Source organism: Pteropus vampyrus, unplaced genomic scaffold (assembly GCF_000151845.1).
Source record: "Pteropus vampyrus isolate Shadow unplaced genomic scaffold, Pvam_2.0 Scaffold147, whole genome shotgun sequence".
Taxonomy (NCBI): domain Eukaryota; kingdom Metazoa; phylum Chordata; class Mammalia; order Chiroptera; family Pteropodidae; genus Pteropus; species Pteropus vampyrus.
In genome coordinates, this window is record NW_011888928.1 from 2325339 (window position 1) to 2344396 (window position 19058).

Below are 19058 nucleotides of genomic sequence, written 5' to 3' on the forward strand. Positions count from 1 at the left end.
CACCTAATAAAAGGATGGGCACAAGTCCCCTCTGCTTTCAGATTCTCAAGCCTAGCTGGGATTTCCTGTCATCCCTCAGCCCAGCCCAGCCCAGCGCAGGGACCCAGACCTTCGTCGAGGCTCCTCCAGCATCTCAGCTCCCTTCTGTCCCTGCCTGACATCTGCCCTCCCAGGCTGGGGATTTTTTGTTTGTTTGGGGCCAGGAGAGCCTAATTTTGTACCTGTCCTTCTAAGTCTGTTTCTTCTTGGATTTGAAGCTTAAAAGCCAAGAATCTGTCTTCTTCTCTGGCTACTGCCTGAGTGGGGATAGGGTGGCAGGGGGTGGTAGAAAATCATGAAAATGAAAAGCATGCAGGCTAAAGTGTCAAATTATTATCTTGCCAGCAACTCTGCTGATAACTTAAGTGAAAACAATTTTGGGGGACAGTGCTGGGATATCTCACGTGGTTGAGGAGAGCAGAGCTGCCAGGACTGGCCAGCTAGTAGTTTGGGACTCTTTGCGAGGGCAGACCATTCACATGGCTCAGTTTCTCATGACTTTTAGCCTCTGGGATTCTCTTTCTGTTTTCCCAGAGAGTGTCTGTTTGAGCTTGAGTCCAGTGTCTACCCCTCGACCCCATCAGCTCTGGCCAGGGGACAAGGTCACTGGGTTTAAGGAAAGCCAGTTGCAATAACCTGCCTCTCCAATCAATGACTTAATAAAAACGTTGATTTCTTATTCATGCAAACGTCAATACAGGTGTTTGCCGATACAGATGTTTCTAGTCCTTTGGCCCCAGGCTCCTTTTTCTCTTGTGGCTTCACCATCCTTAGGGCCTCAGGACCCTCTGCCAGCAACGTTGATGGGGGAAGAGAGATCATATGTGAGAAGTTTTTGTTTTTGTTTTTAATTGTTGTAAAATACACACAATATCAAATTTACTGTCGTAACCATTTTACCTTCACCACCATCCATCCTCTTTAATAAGAGGACTCTTCTCCTCTTATTAAAGGGAAACTCTGTACTCATTAAACATTGACTCCCCCGCTTCTTAGCCTTGGTAACACCGTTCTGCTTTCTGTCTCTATGAATTCGATTCCCCGTATATGTGGAATCGTATAGTATTTGTCCTTTTGTGACTGGCGTATTTCATTTAGCATAACATCTTCAAGGTTTATCCATGCTGTAACATGTGTCAGGACTTCTTTCCTTGTTATGGCTGAATAGTATTCCGTCGTGGATGTATACCACACCTTTCTTATCCATCCATCCATTGATAGTTACTTGGATTGCCTTCTACCTTTTGGCTATTGTAAGTAATGCTTCTATGAACACGAGTGTACAAATATCTCTTAGAAAGTCTGCTTTCAGTTTTTTGTTTGTTTGTTTTTTGGTATGTACCCAGAAGTGGAATTGCTGGGTCATATGGTAGTTGAATTTTTATTTTTTTTGAGGAACTGCCTTACTGTTTTCTACAGGGGCTGTACCGTTTTATATTCCCACCAACAGTGCACAGGGATTCCAGTTTCTTCACATCTTTGCCAGCAGTTGTTGTTTTGTGTTTTAAATTTTGTTTTGTTTTTGACAGTAGCCATTTTAAGGCATGAGAGATGGTATGTGGGAGGTTTGTACGGGCCAGGCCTGGAAGTGGACCACATCCCTGCCGCTTATATTTATTGGCCACAGTTATTTACAAGGCTCCGAAGTGGATTGAGCTGTGTGCCCAGGAGGAAATGAACGCACAGTGTTTACCAGGCTCAGAAACACACACCGGGCTTCCGGGAGCCTACGCCGTGCATTGGGATCGGTCCCAGACAAGGGGAAGTTATCGTGTGCCGGGGCAGCCAGCTGAAAGGTGGCTTCCACAAGCAGACCAAGGTTTAAATCCCACTTCTCCCACCCCCTCACTGTGTGACCTTTGGCAAGCGGCTTTCCTTTGTTGAACCTCAGCGTCCTTGCATGTCAACTGAATAGAAGCCTCCTTCAATAGAACCACTACAAGAGTCACACCAGAATGTACAGTCCATGAGGGCAGGACTTTGTGTTGTTCAGCCTTGTAGCCCTGGAGCCTGGCAGGGTGCTGAGACATAGTAGGGCTTGGTACTTGGGTGCCCAGTCTGGTGTGAGTGGGTAGGGGACTGGTTGTGCCTCGTTATGTTGTCTTTTTTAATCACCTCTTTAGGAGCAACACGTTTGCCTAGCAAAATGGTAAGTTGTATACAGGGTCTTCTTTGATCCCTTCAGTACCTTGCTTGGAATTTTATACATAAAGGTGCAAAATACTATTGGGAGACTTGAATCGGGAAGTAGCCTGGTTAGCAGCAAGCGCTGCATCATATAGACCATCCTATAGACAGGCAGGTGTCCTTCTCACTCCAGACCTCAGTCTTCTAATCTGCTGGGTTAGAGAACTTTCTCCTGTAACTGTCTGTTGAGCAAGTGGGCGAATCCTCTGCCAACTATGGGATTTTGTGAATTAACAATTAGGTATAATGTCAGAAAGATCTGGTTCGGGCACGAGGGAGCACGTCTAGACTGTGGAGACCTGGAGGCAGGAAGAGAGGACCACGATTGGATTGTCATCTCTGAAGAACTTTGGGAAAGATAAAGTAGCTGAGTGGTCCGGAAGCAGAAGGGAGCATCCATGTTGGGCAGAGCCAGAAAGCCAACCTTTCTTGTAAGCTCCTCCTGCTCCTTCAAGGCCAGGATCCCAGCAGGTTGCCCAAAAGCGGAGCTTTGGCTGGGGTGGTTCATGGGGCACTCCCAGGGTAATGACCAAAGCATGCAGTGCTCTTGAGGCCCAAGGCAGCTTCCTCCTCCTACTCAAAGACCTCCTTGGCTGCTCTGTGAAACCTGGTATACAGTAGGTGCTTATTAAAAGCTAGCTGTTACTCTTGGAACGCACGCAGGTGGAAAGTCATCTGGGATTGGTGTTAGAAGTATTGTATTCAAATACTGACTCTGCCCTGTGCACTCTAGGGCTTTAGACCAGCTGAGGCTTGGCATCCTCATGTGAATAATAGTGCTAAAAGTGGGAAAAAAAAAAAAAACCTTTCTGTGGTGGTTTGCTCCTAAAGACAATAGAGGTACATCAAGCATGGTATTTGATACCTCATCTCATTTGCTACAACAGACCTAGGAGATGGTAACATTATTATTTTCATTTCAGACATGGGAAAGAGAAAACTAAAATTGGCTTAAGGAAAATATCTTATTATTATTGTGATTGTCGCTGTTGTTATTCGCTTGTGTAACAACAACAACAAAAAAAATGACATTCGCTTCAGGCAGAGCTTGATCCAGGAGCTCATGCAATGCTAGCAGTTTTACGGCTTCGTTCATGGATTCTAGAGAATCGCAGGTTAACTGCCGAAGACTCCAGTTTTCTATCTTGGGTTCACATCTGGTGGAAGAGAGTTTCTCACTCCCTACAGTTCAAAGAAATATTCCCGGCTAGATTCTTGTGGGCTGAATCGGGGCACAAGCCCATCTCTGAGCCACACACACTGGTCAAGGGAAGGAACACCCTGACTGGCCAGGCCGAGCTCATACCAGCCTCTGAAGCCAGGTCTGCTCTGCTCCATAGGAATCAATGTCTTGGGGAGAGGCCCCCCAAAGGATATTTTAGGTCTTATTCCCAAAGGAAGAGGGGGAAACATTGAGCAGCCTACAGCAACAACTAACGCAGACCTCCGAGGCCAAGCGGCTGGTCCCGTGCCTCTCAATCTGTCAGGTGCGAACAAGTCTTCTGGGGCTCGTGTTAAAAAGCAGATTCTGACTCAGCAGCTGGGGGTGGAGTGGGGTGCAGTTCTGTTTCAATGAGCTCCCGGGCGATGCCGATGGCCTCTGGATCACACTTTGAGTACCAGGGCACTAAACAGCCTGAGCCAAGTACTGACAAGCATCATCCAACCACCTCAAGAGGCAGGTATCACCATACCCATTTCACAGAGGTGAAACCTAAGGCTTTGCGAGGAGACATAGGGAGATGGTACAGGACACAAAAGCTAAGCCCTAGAATTTTGGAGTCGGGGCTGGAATTTTAGGGCCATGAAGATAGAAAGAAGGTGAGAGATACAGGACACGGATCCGCCTGAGGCTGGGTGATAGATGCGGACAGAATCGTCATAGCATGAGGCACCTTCTAGAACTGACCTCCGACTCGTCTTAGCCTTCGGTCAGCTCCAGGAACTTTTGTTTTTGTTTCATTCTTCCTTCTTGCAGCCTTAACTATGGAGGAGTCTGCCTGGCATCGGACGCTCAGTTCAGTGACTTCCTGGGCAGCATGGGGCCAGCACAGTTTGTGGGCCGCCAGACCCTGGCCACCACGCCGATGGGTGAGTGCCCTAAGACCTGTTCCAAAAGGGAGGGGTCTCGCCAGAAGCCCTGCATCCTCTTCCAAAGGGGGCGGTCCCACCAGAAGCTCTGCATCTCTGCTTTCTTCCCCTCTGCTTTGGCTGCATCTGCTGACACCCAATCTGGAGCCTGGTCCACACCTGCCAAGCCCTCAGCAGAGCCCAGGCATGTGGTGTGGGAGTTGGTTTTGCTCTTGTTTTGGGCTGGGAGCAGGAGGATCTGAGTCCTTGACTTAGGCTTGAAGCTGCTTCCTAGTCTCGTCTTGGGGGCTCTTGCAGGGGACGTCGAGATCGGCTTGCAGGAGCGGAATGGTCAGCTCGAAGTGGACATTATCCAGGCTCGGGGACTGACGGCCAAGCCAGGCTCCAAGACACTGCCAGGTGTGGGATGCCTTCCGTCTGCGAGGCAGGGGTGGAGGTCAGGGAGAATGTCTGGAGGGATACCTGAATCTAGAAGAGAGAAAATTGAGCCCCACTGTGTGGGACCCCTTTGTTTCATCTCTAGTGACTCATATAGAACTGGTGAGTCAGGGTTTGTTCTGGGGACCCAGTTGAGATTATCAGCTGACCTTGTCAGCCTCCCCTGCAGGAATGAGCTCCTGGAGAACATGGACCATCTTTCTTGTTTATGGTTGTACCCCAGTGCCTGTTAGGATGCTTGGCACACAGTGGGTGCTCAGCAGACATTTGTTGAGTGAATAGATAGCAATGAATGTATAAGCCAGGGAAAGGGTGGGTGAGTCAGAGACAGAGGAAACAGGTGACTACAGAGTGAGCAGAAGTGGGGAGCCAGGCAAGACTACCCAAGGGGGTGGAGTAGGTCCCACACAACCATGGCTGCACCCCACAACCCACACCCACCACCCCACTTGCTGGAGTTACCTCCTCCCCACACCCCACGGGGTGCTTCGATCCCCAGCAGTGAGTTGGTGGCTTCCGTCTGCCGTGCCCTTTGCCTACTCTTTGGGGCCCACACTAGAACTCACCCTGCTGGCCTCTGTCCCCAGCGGCCTACATTAAGGCCTACTTGCTGGAGAATGGCATCTGCATTGCCAAGAAGAAGACCAAAGTCGCTCGCAAGTCGCTGGACCCACTGTATAACCAGGTGCTGCTGTTTCCTGAGAGTCCCCAGGGCAAAGTCCTGCAGGTGAGGGCATGGCGTGTGTGCGTGCGCGCAGTCCCGGAGGGAGAGGGAGGCCCCCTCGGGGAGGGCCTAACCCAGAGGAAGTGGAGCATGGTGGTTGATTAGAGCTGCACAACTTGCCATGCAACTTCAAAGCAGTTTCTTTCCAAGCCTCAGCTTCTTCATCTGTAAAATGGGGACACTATTAGTACCTACTGACAACAGTGACAGTAACAGTGAAATGTGTGCTTTGTGCAAGAAAAGTATTTGCAGATTTGGCCTGTAGTAAGTGCTCTACAAATGGCTTCCGTCATCATCATCAGCAGCAGCAGCAGCAGTAGCCACCTCTGGAGGCCAGAGCCTTAGCCCAGAGCACAGTGATAATAGACTGGGAGCCTTTTGAGGATCCAGACAGGTGTTTGGCCCTCTGGCCATTAGGAGGATCCCAGTGGTGACTCAAAGCTGGAGCTAGAAATGGCCACTTATTGTGGGTACAGGCAAGGCCCGGGCCAGACGCCTGCAGGAGCCACATGCCGGTTCTCTCGGAGCTGTCCTTTGGGCACCTCTGGCTTGTACCCCAGTTTCGCACTCCTCACCTGGGTGGGCTGAGGAAATGAGGATGGGGCCATGGCGTGACAAGTTGCCAAGACAATGGGACTTTTGCCAAACTGGGAAGCCTGGGTCCTGCTAGGACAGGGTTTCTCAGCCTGTGGGTTGAGACCCATTAGTGAGTTGTGAAATCAGTTTAGCCAGTCTCGGCAAATGTTTCTTTGATGGAATAGAATAGGAGAGAGAACATTTATCGCTCTTAGTAAGGGAAGTCTTCTGTGGTGGGCCACTTGCTTCAGTTGTGAGGCCCATGTGTGCACAGGCGAGAATGTAAATGTCTGTCAATCCCTGTCACAAAAGCTTGGAGAAACCCTGTAGTCTAGAGGTGTTTGAACACAGTGTGAAACAAGCAGACGGCTGTCCAGACTCCGTCCATGTTTCAGGAGCCGGTTTCCGAGGCTCTGGAAGCAGAGGGCCCATGGGGGAAGCAGGTAGGGAACTCATGATACAAGGTCAGTCAAACCTGGGTTCAGAGATGGGGAATGCGGAGGATGGAATGAACGGAGAAGGCACGGCTGGAGGCAGGAAGCCAGCCAGCCAGCCAGCCAGGCGAGGAACCATGGTTGCACTGGAGCCAGGAAAACATGGTCAGATTTGAGTGATTTCCAGGCGGTCGAACCCATTGGACTCCGAGGTGTTTGGGGGCGGGGGTGACCCCAGGGTCTGGTTCTGGCCTTGGAGGGTTGGAAACACTGTGTCTCTTGCCCTGCAGGTGATCGTGTGGGGGAACTATGGGCGGATGGAGCGGAAGCAGTTCATGGGTGTGGCCCGCGTGTTGCTGGAGGAGCTGGACTTGACCACCCTGGCCGTGGGCTGGTACAAGCTCTTCCCCACCTCCTCCATGGTGGACCCATCCACAGGCCCCCTGCTCCGGCAGGCATCCCAGTTGTCCCTCGAGAGCACCGTGGGGCCCTGCGGTGAGCGATCTTAGTGCCAGGGATGGGGAGGGGCTCCCCGAGATGGCCTGGTGACTGCCCAGCCCCGACCTGGGACCCCAGGCCTAGGAGCACCTTCAACAGAGGAGGATGGGGTTCTCCCCTACAGCGGGGAAGCAGAATGGGGAGACCTGCCCCCCTTGGGACCCTCCTCACCCCTTCTTTGCCTCCTGTCCCCTGAGACCTTTCCTCTCCCAACGGGATTGGCTGCACTTTTGACTTGGCCGGTTCTTGACTGGTGGATGTGGCTGCAATCTGGAGAAGGGAAAGACTGAGGTGGCAGAGCAAACCATTCTCCTGCCCCAGACTCTGTCTGACTGCTCCCCTTTTGTGCGTCCTTGGAAGCTCGCTGCCCAGAGCCAAGTCCAGAACCCAGCGGCCATCTCCATGGTGCCAATTACCAGCAAGTGTCTTTCCTGCGGCACCGGGTTCAGGCAGCTACATCTGCCCCGAAGCTGATGGGGCAGCTTTGCAAGGATCCGGAGCCAGCTCCGGGGGGCCCAGAGCCCCCCACTTGAAGAGGAGCTCAGGCCTCCCTCCGCCTGCCCGTGGAAGGAGCTTTGCCGCAGCCTGTCTGAGTCCATCTGTCTGTCCCCTCCTGCCTGACCCTCTTCCAGTGGCTCTAGGAATTGGGGTCCGGCAGGGACCAAAGGAAAGGAAGAAGTGCCCAGGGCCTGGCACAGACCCCCAGGGTGCCTTGCTCCATGGGATTGCAACAAGCTACTCTGGAAATTGCTGGACTGGAAAGAACTCTTTCATCCGGGTTTTGGTGGAGGAGCTGCGGGACCCTGATTTCCCAGAACCCCAAGCCCAGAGAGCTCACCATCTCTGCATTTTGGGGTGCTGGATTGGAGAGGGAGTCTGGGGAAAGCTGGGATTGGGACTGGTGGTGCCAAGGTGAGGGTTTTCCAAATAGGAGAATCCCTTCTTATTGGATGAGGTCAAAGGTCATCTTGTCTACCCCTCTGCCTCCAGGCTAGGGGTCTGGGGAGACAACAGAGCTCCCCTATTTTAGTCTTTTTAAACAAACCCTGTGTACTAAGGGCAGAACCCACTGCCCCGGCCTCGATTACCTTGGCTCAAGGAGAGAGGGAGAGCGAGGAGGTGGTATGAGTCCAACTGGGAGTTTCCTTCTCTAGCAGGCCTGGGTAGCTGCCTTCCCGGCCCAGCCCTCCCCGGGGCCTACAGAAGCCCTTTTGCATGCTGGGGAGGACACGGCTGGCCCCTCTTTATAGAAGCACATTTCTGCCACCTCCCCTGGGAGGCACCCAGCAGCCCACCACCCCTCATTACCCAGTCCCTGCTGTGTAGGGCGTAGTCCAGGTTAGCTGGGTAGAGTTAGTGTCCCAAGCCCTGGGGCCTGTTCTTAGCTCGCACATAGTTCTCACAGAGTCCCAGGTGGGGGGTGGAGAGGAGCCGGGTACATTCCAGGAGACTACCATCTTCTCGCTGGCCTGGGCCTGGGGCTCTGGAGGCCAGCCCCTCCTCCTCCCCCTGCCCGCCCCTCCCCCTGTAGGGTTGTAGCTGGAGCCGCCTACTATACTCAGATGTTCTGATCTATTATCCTTGGTACTGATTTTTATTTCTGAAGCACTCCTGAGGATGTGAGCCTTGGTGGAGGGCGCCTGGGCTCCATTAGAGGGGGTCGTTTTCCACTGAGGTTACCCAGCTGTGTCTGGTCGCACCTTGTCCCTGGTCTCACTCTAGGCTACTGACCAGGCGATTCCTTCCCCTGGAATTCCTCCCCCCACCCCACCACCACCCAGCCTGTTTGAGCCCTGGGCATCCTTTAAAGTCTGGTTGAGTTTGATTGCCTCCATGGAGCTACTCACACTGCACTCGGAAGGGGCGATGGAGAGGCCCCTTCATCCAGAAGGCCTTCAGAGCTCCCTGGGTTTGTGGGGGTGGAACCCCAAGACGGGAGCAGGAGGCACCGGGGTTCTGAGTGGACTGGCACCTGAGGCCCAGAATTAGCCCCTCCCCATTTGTTTTTTTCAACCAGCGTGACTTCTCTGCTGTTTGTTTATTACTCGCCATTTGGAATATTTTGAGCCAGGAGAGCATCTTCTCTCTCTGCAGCCATGGAGGAGGTTACCACTCTGGTTGTTCACGGGTAGTTTTCAAAGACAGGCAGAACCTGCTGTCCCAACCAGAGGGAGCAGGGGCTCGGTACCCACCACCTGAGCCCACCCGCTGGTGTAGGCACAGCCTTTAGAGAGAGAGAGAGAGAGAGAGCTCCAAAGCAATAACATCCTGGGGGTGGTCCCGGAGGGCCCCCTCACTGACTTTCTTGTTTGTTCTGTGAAATCTCAGCTCACCTCCTGGAAGGGTGGGGCGGGTGGGGGCTGGAGCCCAGTTTCTTTGTATCATGGTTGTGAGCACGTGCGCCCCTTCCAAGGGGCTCTGACCATTTGGCTGAGAACCATCGTCTGTCCTCACCAAGGGATGGGGGATTGGGGAGGGGACAACCGTGGTCATGAGTAGCTTTGGGAACCTTCAAGCCCAGCCCAGCCCCACTGCTGTCAGATCTTTTGCACTTAAACTCCACCGTTTGGAGAGGTCAGAGAGGGTGGAGCTGGGGGGATTTGGGGTGGTGGGGGGTTGGGGTCTCTAGGGGATGGTTTCTTTTTTCAATCTCTGGGCCAAGGTCACAGGCAGGGGTAGTGTGGGAGAGAAGTCGTCTCCACTTTCCTTCTCCAGAATCTTTTTTTCATACTAAAGAGAAAGGGGCTTTGGGAACATTAGTGAAGTCATTTCCATTTTACAGGCGAGGAGACCAGTGCAGGAAGAGCCGCCTCTGGGGTCACCTGTGAGGTGAGTTCAGTGCCACCCCCAACCTGGGCCTACTCCTGTTGAGGCTGAACTGGAGCCAGAGCAGGATGAGGTGGGGTCGCCATTTCTCACGACCCTTCCCCCTCCCTTCTCTCAGTAGAGTCTCCCAGTGGCCTTGAAAAGCTGGGCAGGGCAAATTGTAGCCCATTTGAGAGGTAAGGAAACAGAAAGTGACGTGCCAAGACCCCTCAGCAAGAGAGTGGTGGGGACAGAACAGGGGTTCCGTCGTGCTTCCTTCCTTCATGGGACAGGGGACCATTGCTCCAGGGCATGTCTGCCATAATAAGTATTTTTGGCCCTTAAGCCCTGGGCCACCAGCCCTGCTTAGTTCCATCTCTATGGGCTAGTAACTTTTCTGGCCCAGGTTTGGGAAGAGGGTTGCCATGGAGACCTAGCTCTCTTAAGGGTCTGGTCCAGCGGACTGAGGGTGCACAGGATTTGATCCAGGCCTTCAACAGTGGGCGGGGGCTCCCACCAAGAGACCATAACCCTCCAGGACCAATTTTAAGGACTTAAGAAGCACCAGTTGCTGCCTGGGGCTGTGTAGGAGGTGGCTGTGTTACACCTCATCTTAAGAAAACTCTCACAAAACCTTCACATGTAATAATATCTGATCTTCCTGTAGTGCTTTTCAAACTCTTTTATTTTCAAAGTGCTTTCACCGTGCGCGTACCCTCACAGGAGCCCCTAGGCAGTAGGTGGAACCTTTATTAAGAGGAGGAAGCTGAGGCCCTTGGAGGGGAAGGCACCTGCTAAGGTCCCACCGTGAGTTAGTGGGCAAGTCTGAACTAGAACTCAGTTCTCTAGCAGTTCAGAGCTCTTTCTTCTACGCTGAGAGGGAAAGCAGTTTAGGGGGTGGCTATGCACTTTACAAGCTGATTCACCATCCAGTTCCTTAAACCGGAAGCTCCTGGGCACACTTTGGTGTTCAGAAACAGCACTGAACCCACTCCCTGTGGAGCACAGCTGTTGCGTCAGGCAAGGCCACCTGCATTTATTTATTGAGCAGCAGCTCTGTGCTAGGCCCAGGAGACCGAGCTGTCCCTGTTCCCCTGTCTCCCGCGGCGCTCTGGGAGGGCCCTGTGTCTCTACAGCGGCCCCTCAGAGTAGATGGGGAGCTTTCATGTCCATGCGCTCACCTGACTCACAAACCCTGAGCAGAGGCTGACCGCACGTGGCCATTTTCCTCATAACTTCTGTGAGAGCAAAGTGGAGACTCGCAACTCGGGGGCTTTAGACATCACATCTGAAGCCCTGTCACTCGACTGCCTCCTGAGGGGGTGGCAGGAAGGCTGGACCCCGGGTCCTCAGGCTGGGGCCTCTCCATCCCCCCACCTCTCCCTCATTCCCTCTCTGGGAGCAGGAGCCACTGGGGCCTCTGGGGAGGGAGGGTTTCTGGGGCCCCTGGGTTGGAGTGGATCGCGTGTTCATGACCACGTAGCTCATGTTGAAAATTAAAGTTTTTGGCTTTTCTAAACTGGCTTGCTCTGCTTTGTCTTAAGACAGTTCTATCTGGGAAGCTAAGGGCAGTTGGTGTTTTAAGGAGCTGAGGGCTGTGGATGCCAGCATGTCCCACCATGGGCTTTTGTATTGCCCCTTCAGGGGCAATCCCAGGAACCCTTCCAGAGGTGCACAGGAGGGGGCAGGATTCCAGATGAACCCAGTCATTTTACAGATGTGGAAACAGGCCTAGGTAGGGGATGAGATTCCCCAAGGTCACATCGCAGGTGACTGGCAGGACCCAGATCTCACAGCTCTCAGGAAAGAGCTGTCGCACAGCATTCAGCTGCATCCAGGTGGCTCCAGCGACATGGCAGGTGTCAGCAAGACCCCTCCCTCCAGAAGTAGGGCTAGCCAAGGACAAAGCATCAGCTTGGGGAGTGGAGGAATGTGCTTCCTTCACACATGGGCCAATTCCTCTCTACATGCTGAGCAAGAGAAAGTGTTTGAATTGTGCCCACTCGTCCACACTGGGTGGTGGTAGATGGTTCCTGTCAGTCCCTCTCCCCGTGCTTCTCATAGTGTGAGCAGCTGGCCTCACTGGTAGGATTCTAGCGTTGAAAATCAGGCATTTTCCCTATAACACAGAAAACCAGCCTCTTCACACAACAGAAGACTAGCCACCTGTTTCCACTTTGGAGGGTAGCTAGTGACATGGATCTGTGGAGAGCCTCTCCTAGGTGGCTGCTGTGGCCACGCCCTCCTAAAACAATCTGGACGACACGGATTTGCACCTACTGGGTGACTTTAGAGTCATGCCTGTGCTTATGCTGCGACTTTAATATATTTTTGGAGAGAGGAGAGGGGCTAGCCACAGAAGGGAATGAGAACCTGCCCGTGGCAGAAGACTGCGGCACTACGTCCACGGCCCCTCGCGCCTCTCCAAGCGTAGGAGAGAGTGGTGCACTGATTCTTGAACTCAGACCCTCAGTTCTGGGACCGACCCCCGGTTGGGGTAGGGCTGTCAGATGGACTTCCGCCTCTGGGATGGGGGCCTGCCTGCCTCGCCGCTGTCCACAGCCCCCGGGCTCGCGGGGGGCGAAAAGCCTAGATTGTCGCGGGCCCACATCTCCAGTTGGTGGATGCGGTAGGAGACTGAAGAGGAGCCCCCGGGGCGGGGCGGGCGGCGGGGCAGAGCTGGGCCATGGCTCTCGGGCGCCCCCAGGCGGAGCGGGCTGGCGTGGCGGGCAGCACGCTCTGGCGCGTCGGTGCTGGCTGCCAGGAAGCGCAGGACCACGAGATTGAGGAAGGCGCCGATTACCGTGAGCCCCAAGAGGATGTAGAGGAAGCTGAAGACCACATAGGGCGGCTTCCTCTGTAGCGCCTCGTCTCTCTGCAGCGCCACGAAGTCGCCGAAGCCGATAGTGGTGAGGGTGATGAAGCAGTAGTAGTAGGCGTGGAAGAAAGTCCAGCCCTCGAAGTGCGCGAAGGCTGCGGCCCCGAGGGCCAGAGTGGCCGCGCACACCAGCAGCCCGGCCACCACCATGTTCTCGGTGGAGACGCGTGGCCGCCGCAGGCCCAGGCAGCGCTTGGCCGCCAGCAGGAGGCGCCGCACCAGCGCGTTCAGCCGCTCGCCCAGGCTCTGGAAGGTGACCAGCGTAAGGGGGATGCCCAGGAGCGCATAGAACATGCAGAAGACCTTGCCCGAGTCCGTGCCTGGCACGGTGTGGCCATACCCTGAAGGGAGAGCAGAGGGGAGGGTCCATGAATGCCTAGCGTCTTTTAACAACACTGTCGCCCTCGGCCTGTCTGCCCATCCCCCAGAGCCAGCAGAGCATCTTCAAAGTGCTAGTTGTAACTAGGTCATTCCCTGGCTCCAAAACCTTGCATGGTTATCCATAATCACTCCAAACTGTAAACAACCCAAATGTCCCCTAGCTGGGGAACGGATAAACAACCTGCGCTACATCTACACAATGGAATTCTTTGGGGGCAATAGAAAGAAATGAACTGCAGTTACCTGCAGCAACAAAGAATGGATCTCAAATGTGTTATGCTGAAGCCAAGCTCAAAAGGTAAAAACCCAAGGGTCCAATTAAAAGAAAAGCCGGCAAAAACCGGGGGAAAAAAAAAAAAACCGGGGGTGCCAAGCAACGAAAACGGAAGAAGGGGTAAACAAAAAACCGCAAGAAAAAAATTTTGGAGGGTGACGGAAGAGTTCTTCTGTCTTGATCGTAGCTGCAGTTATGCAACAGGTCTTCACTTGTCAAAACTCGTAGAAGTGTACACTGAAAAACGGTGAGTTTGACTGTACATACATTATGTCTTGATTTAAAAAAATAAATCTTCTGGGGCTCCCAGTACCCACAGGGTAAAGTCCTAGTTCTCAGTTGTGTCTGAACTCCTTTGTGATCTGAATCCTTCTCAGATCTCCAGCCTCACCCCATGTTGTTTCCCCAGTCAGCATGTCCCACCTCCACAAGCCTTTTCTCATACTCCACCCCCCACTGCCCTATTTGCCCTGCCCCAGTCCACTTCTTCCCAGATCCTTCTCCAAGTCAGCTCTCACTAAACACCTCTTCAGTCTGCTGTAGCAACTCTTCACTGAGTCCTCTCAACTGCTTAAGGGGCTCTAACCTTGAATGGGCTTCTTTGAATCTTGGAAAGAATGGATATGTGTCTTTTCCAGGAGAGAGAAGTGAAAGCATTCATGGTATTCTCAAAGGGTCCCATGAGCTAAGAAAAGCCAGGTAGACCTTCCTCAACAGAACATGCCTCCTCTAGCAAGATTGGCCCCATCTGCCAAAATGTAAAATACACAACCCCTTTGACCTGTGGAAGTGAGTTCTCCAAAACGCACACATGTGCAAAGTGATGTATGCATGTAGGTTATCGCTAAAGCATTGTCGCTCATAGTGAAAATTTTAGACAACATAAGTGTCCATCAATAGAGGCCTGGTTAAATAAATCATGGCGCCATCCGAATGATGGAATATTACATAGCAGCAGTTCCAGTCGGGTGACTTTGCTCCTGAGGGGACATTTGGCAATGTCTGGAGACATTTTCGGTTGTCACAATTGGGATGTGGTGGCTGTGTGCTATTGGCATCAGTGGGTAGAAGCCAGGGATGCTGCTAAGCATCCTGCGGTGCACAAGACAGCCCCCACAACAAAGAATTATGTAGTCCAAAATGTCAGTAGTGCTGGGGTTGAGAAGAGCTGCTATACAGCCATGAAAAAGGTGACACAGTTCTTTAGGGGCTGATACAAAAACATCCCCAACATATATTAAGTTAAAAAAGAGACAAAATAGTGTGTATAATATAATGTGTATGTATATGTGTGTGCATGTTTTAAAGAAATATATAGGCAGATAATATATCTGGATGGAAACACAAGAAGCTAGTAACTGTATTTGAACCAGGGAAAGGAATTTGTGGGTCAAGGGACAGGATGAGAGGGAGATTTCCTTTTCATTCTGTACCCTTTTGTGCCATGTGAAGTGTACATAACTTATCAAAATACCAACACTATGTTTTTAAATACCCACAGCTCTATTTCCACTTTCTATTGCGTGGCCCTACCTGTTATTGGGTGGTGGGGGGGTTCTACTCACCACTAGACTGAGCTCCTTGAGGCCGGAAACCATGCTGGTCACTTCTCTGTGTCCCTAGTCACTAGTGCCCTGCACAGAGCCTGACACAAACTAGGACTCAATGAAAGTTTAATAATCAATCATCATCATCATCATCAAACCAAATCGAAGGGTGGGTGCTAAGTGTGGAACAGAGGAACCTCTTTAGGGATGAGGCCAGGCAGTGCTGTTTCCAGCTGTTTGGTGCTATGTCAGATTTTTGGCAGAGAGTGAAATGAATAATGATAATAGATAAACATGCTGAGTACTCTACATGGATTATCTTATTTAACCCTCTCAATGACTGTATGCGATGATATCCCCAGATACAGATAAGGAAATTAGAATCAGAAAGAAGAAGGTGCCCAAAGGTCACAGGCCTGGGCCATTAACCACTATCCTCCACTGCTTCTCACTGCCTCTCTTCTCCCCCAGCAGTGCTCCTGCTCCTGGATCCTGGCACCTGGCTCCCTGCAAGGCTGACTTGTGCAGCTGGGACCACATAGCAAGTGCTGGCGCCCCCAGGTGGCCAGAAAAGGCAAAACCGTTTCCACTCAGTCCCTTTCCCCATTCTCCCAGATGTATGTGGGTGGTGTTGGGTAGGCAGGGACCGCCAGGAGAAGAGGCCAAATCCAGCTAGTAGGCCTTCGGAGAAGGAGGGGGAGAGCAGAAGAGGTGGATAGGGTCCCACACCACTGGGCACGGTGACAAGATAGCTGAGCCAAGATAAGAAAGCAAGGGTGCCCGTGTTGACAAGAGGGAGCCTAAGGGGGCTGAATGGGAGCTGGGCCCACAGCTGGCAAATCATAAATTGTCATTATTACTAATTAATAGTGCCTATTTAGCCTCAAGCACTGTGCCAAGCATTTTACATGCTTGACCTCATTTAAACCTGGCAACCACCCAATGAGGTAGGAGCAACTGCATTTTGCAGTTGAGGAAACCAGAGCTTGGAGAGGTGCAATCAATTACCAGAGAGGGCAGGAGGCAACAGAGAAGAGATCAGAACTCTGGGCTATGTAACTGAAAAGACTCAGGGTTTCAACTCCACTGCTAAACCCCACAAACTCACATTCACTTGCAAGAGCATTATGAAAATATTTCCTCCAAGGCACAGGCTTCCAGAGTGGGGGCCCAAGCCCAAAGGGGTGCCTGGGCATCAACAACTGGGGCCTAGGGGGTGGTGGGCACCCAGCTTGGAGCCCTGTAGAGCCTGCTTCTCTCCTTTTCTGCTTCCCCATGCTTAGGCTCCGCCAGTCAGTAGCCATGGCAACGGCTGACAGTCCAGATGCTGCAGAGAAAGTGCTCTGGATCCCCGAGGGTGATGTCCAAAGCTTGTGGTAATCAGTCATTCCTTCAATAACTATTTACTGAGTGTCTACTATGTGCCAGGCACTGGCCATACTGCAGTGACTAAGACAGATTAGGAGTAACAGAAGAGTAATTACAGTATAAAAATCGATTTCTTTTTTTAGTGCTTTCTATATGACAGGCCCTTTGCTGAAACAGTCTGCATATATTATTTTTTTGATAACAATGAGAGAGGGCCTATTGGCACCCCTAGTTTACCGAAGAGAAAACTGAGGCTCAGAGAAGTTACACAACTTGTCTCAGGTCACACAGCTAGTATGATGCAGCCAGGCAAGGGAGCAACTCCAGCCACTTGGGCTTCCTGTCCCACTTTATCTGTCTCCCAGCCCCTGGGGTGTTTTCCGGGCACTCTTGCATGCCAGCATCTCGGCAAACTTGACCTAGTGACTTCTCCCATCCCGGACTGCGTGGAATGACAGCCCATTTGCAGAGGGAGGCAAGTGAGCCTCAGCGAGCTGAAATGACTCGTCCAAAGTCATCCAGCTGGGCAGGGGCAGAGGTGGACTGCAAACCCAGGGCCACCGTGAGCAACTCTGGATGGAGCGGACGCCGATGGGGGTGCTGGGGCGCTCACCGATGGTGGTGATGACGGTGATGGCGAAGTAGAAGGAGCCTGCAAACTTCCACTGGCGACCGGCGCGGTGCGGCTCAGCCTGCAGTGCCAGGCGCTCCAGCTCGCGGTAGTCCTCGGTGGAGAAGCCGTACTTCCTCCGGAGCTCGCTCCGCTTCTGGGCCAGCAGCCGCTGGCGCCCGCTCTCTGCCTCGGACTCGAGCGCGTCGAAGACCGCGGCCCCCACCAGCAGGTAGGACAGGATGCACAGGACGAGCGCGGCGGTGCGCACGCTCTGCCGCCTCATGGCGGCGCATCGAGCCCACCCTGGCCCCGGCTGCGGCCATGCGCCCCGACGGCCGCGGGTTCCCGCTCCGCCCCGGCCAGCACCCGCTACCCGCGCTGCAGGAGCCAGGGCGGCGCGCCGCCGGAGCGGGGCATCCAGAGGCGGGGCCTCGGGGGTGGGGGGGCGCGGAGGGAGTGCTCCTCCAGCCGCCGCTGCCCTGCTCCTGCCGCACACCTGCCTTTGTTTACCCGCCGGCGCCCTGGGGCTGATGAGTCTGCAAACAGTGACAGCTGGAGCAAAGCTCCAAAAGCCTGGGTCTGCAGAAGTCCTGTCTCCATCACTCTCTTTTCCTATGACCTTGGGCAAGCCATTCATTCATTCGTTCGTTCGTTCGTTCATTCATTCGTTCGTTCGTTCGTTCATTCGTTCGTTAATTAATTCATTCGTTCGTTCATTCGTTCTTTCGTTTGTTCAGTCAGTCAGTCAGTCAGTCAGTCATCCAACAAATATTTACCAAGCACCTACTGGTGCAAAATAGATTCCTGATGTAAATATCCTAGAAAGGAGGGTTGGCTGAAAACCAAACAAAAAGATAATTTAAGACAAGTGTAAGAACGAAGGGAAACAGCTTCTGGGAGGAGTTGGGCCCTGCCAGCAAAGGTGGTGAGGGAAGGCCTCTTAGGAGTAACTGTGGGGGAAGCATCCAGGCAGCAAGTATAAGTCCTTTAGGAAGTGAGGCTGGAGCCAGGAGAATTGGGGTGCTGGGTCGGGGTGAGGTAGAGGAGGAGGCAGCAGAAGAAAGACAGAGAGGTGAGGGGTCTTACAGGCCCTTATATGTGTTTACTCTTTAATACAATTGGAAAGGCTACAAGCTGGAAAACAAACATACCATTGATCTGATTGATATTTTTAAAAAGAGCATTCTGGCTGCCATGTGGAAAAGGGATGGTGGTGAAGGGCACAGGCCAGTTAGGAGACTTGTAGTCCAAAATGAGTGCCAAGTGTATCCTGGCCTAGGAGCATGACACTGGAGATGGAGGGAAGCAGATGGACCTGAGATATGTTAGGGAGGTGGAGCTGGGCACACACAGCTAGCACATTTCCCAGCCTCCCTTGCATTTAGAAGCCGTGGCTTGTGGAATGCGGGCAAAAGTGCCACTTCCAGGCCTGGCCCATAAAAGCCTCCCACATACCATGTTCTGCCTCTCTTCCCTTACCTGCAGGCTGAATGCAGAGTTTTTAGAAGAGCCACAAGGTGGAAGGGGTCTGGGTGCCTGAAAGACATATTGCAAGGCCACCCCCAAGCAGGAACACCTACTCTGAACTTGTGTTGCATGAAGCCCCCGGGATATGGGGTCAATCTGTTACCACAGCTAATGTTACCATGCCACACAGAGCCACAGGGCTTGGATGTGGAGGACAAAGCGAAGGACTCAGGATGACTCCTGGTCTTTGGACTGAACAGCTGGGTGCTCGGGGAGTCAATTTCATTGATCTCACTCCCCGAGGAATTCACTCCTGCCCCCAGCACCAGGGTGACGCTCATTTCAGTATGGGTGTACCTTTGTAGAGATTCCGGGCAGAGCACTGGGCAGCCTCTCCTGCAGCTGTCCCGAGCGCCTGCATCCCCTGGTCTCAGCTGCAGCCTTGGCTTGCATCACTTGTCCGCCATCGCTGCTCTAGCCTCTCTCCCCACAGCCCCTCTGCACTTTCCTTCTCCAACCACACTAAACTTTCAGCTCCTTGCACAAATTCTTGCTCTGCTTGGAACAGTTCTCTCTCCATCCCACTTAATAGCCAGCATTTATTGAATGCCTGCCAGGGGCCAGACACCAGCTGAAGCACTTCACAAGGATTAATGCATTTAATCATCATGGTCGCCTTGTGCTGTAGGTGTGGCTGATAACGCTCTGATCATCTTTCCACTCTCAGTTTGCTTGGAC

At 52.8% G+C, this 19058-nt stretch overlaps 2 protein-coding genes across 2 annotated transcripts; one reads left to right on the plus strand and one right to left on the minus strand.

The window, feature by feature from the left end:
- Positions 1-3813: 3813 nt before the first annotated feature.
- Positions 3814-7473, plus strand: RIMS4 (regulating synaptic membrane exocytosis 4). The gene is made up of 5 exons (XM_011369406.1): positions 3814-3908; positions 4205-4317; positions 4615-4716; positions 5343-5482; positions 6780-7473. Exons 1-5 carry the CDS (start codon positions 3814-3816, stop codon positions 6996-6998), a joined length of 669 nt encoding a protein of 222 aa, XP_011367708.1. The 3' UTR covers positions 6999-7473.
- A 4761-nt stretch (positions 7474-12234) lies between these two features.
- KCNK15 (potassium two pore domain channel subfamily K member 15) lies at positions 12235-17140 on the minus strand. The gene is made up of 2 exons (XM_011369360.1): positions 16854-17140; positions 12235-13011 (listed from the first exon to the last, which is right to left on the minus strand). Exons 1-2 carry the CDS (start codon positions 17134-17136, stop codon positions 12299-12301), a joined length of 996 nt encoding a protein of 331 aa, XP_011367662.1. The 5' UTR covers positions 17137-17140; the 3' UTR covers positions 12235-12298.
- Positions 17141-19058: the final 1918 nt, after the last annotated feature.

Coding starts and splice junctions, on each gene's coding strand:
- RIMS4 (XM_011369406.1), top strand. CDS start 3,814: ATGCCGATGGCCTCTGGATCACACTTTGAGTACCAGGGCACTAAACAG. Junction 3,909..4,204: donor CCAACCACCTCAAGAGGCAG/GTATCACCATAC, acceptor TCCTTCTTGCAG/CCTTAACTATGGAGGAGTCT. Junction 4,717..5,342: donor AGGCTCCAAGACACTGCCAG/GTGTGGGATGCC, acceptor CTCTGTCCCCAG/CGGCCTACATTAAGGCCTAC.
- KCNK15 (XM_011369360.1), bottom strand. CDS start 17,136: ATGAGGCGGCAGAGCGTGCGCACCGCCGCGCTCGTCCTGTGCATCCTG. Junction 13,012..16,853: donor CACCGTCATCACCACCATCG/GTGAGCGCCCCA, acceptor CTCTCCCTTCAG/GGTATGGCCACACCGTGCCA.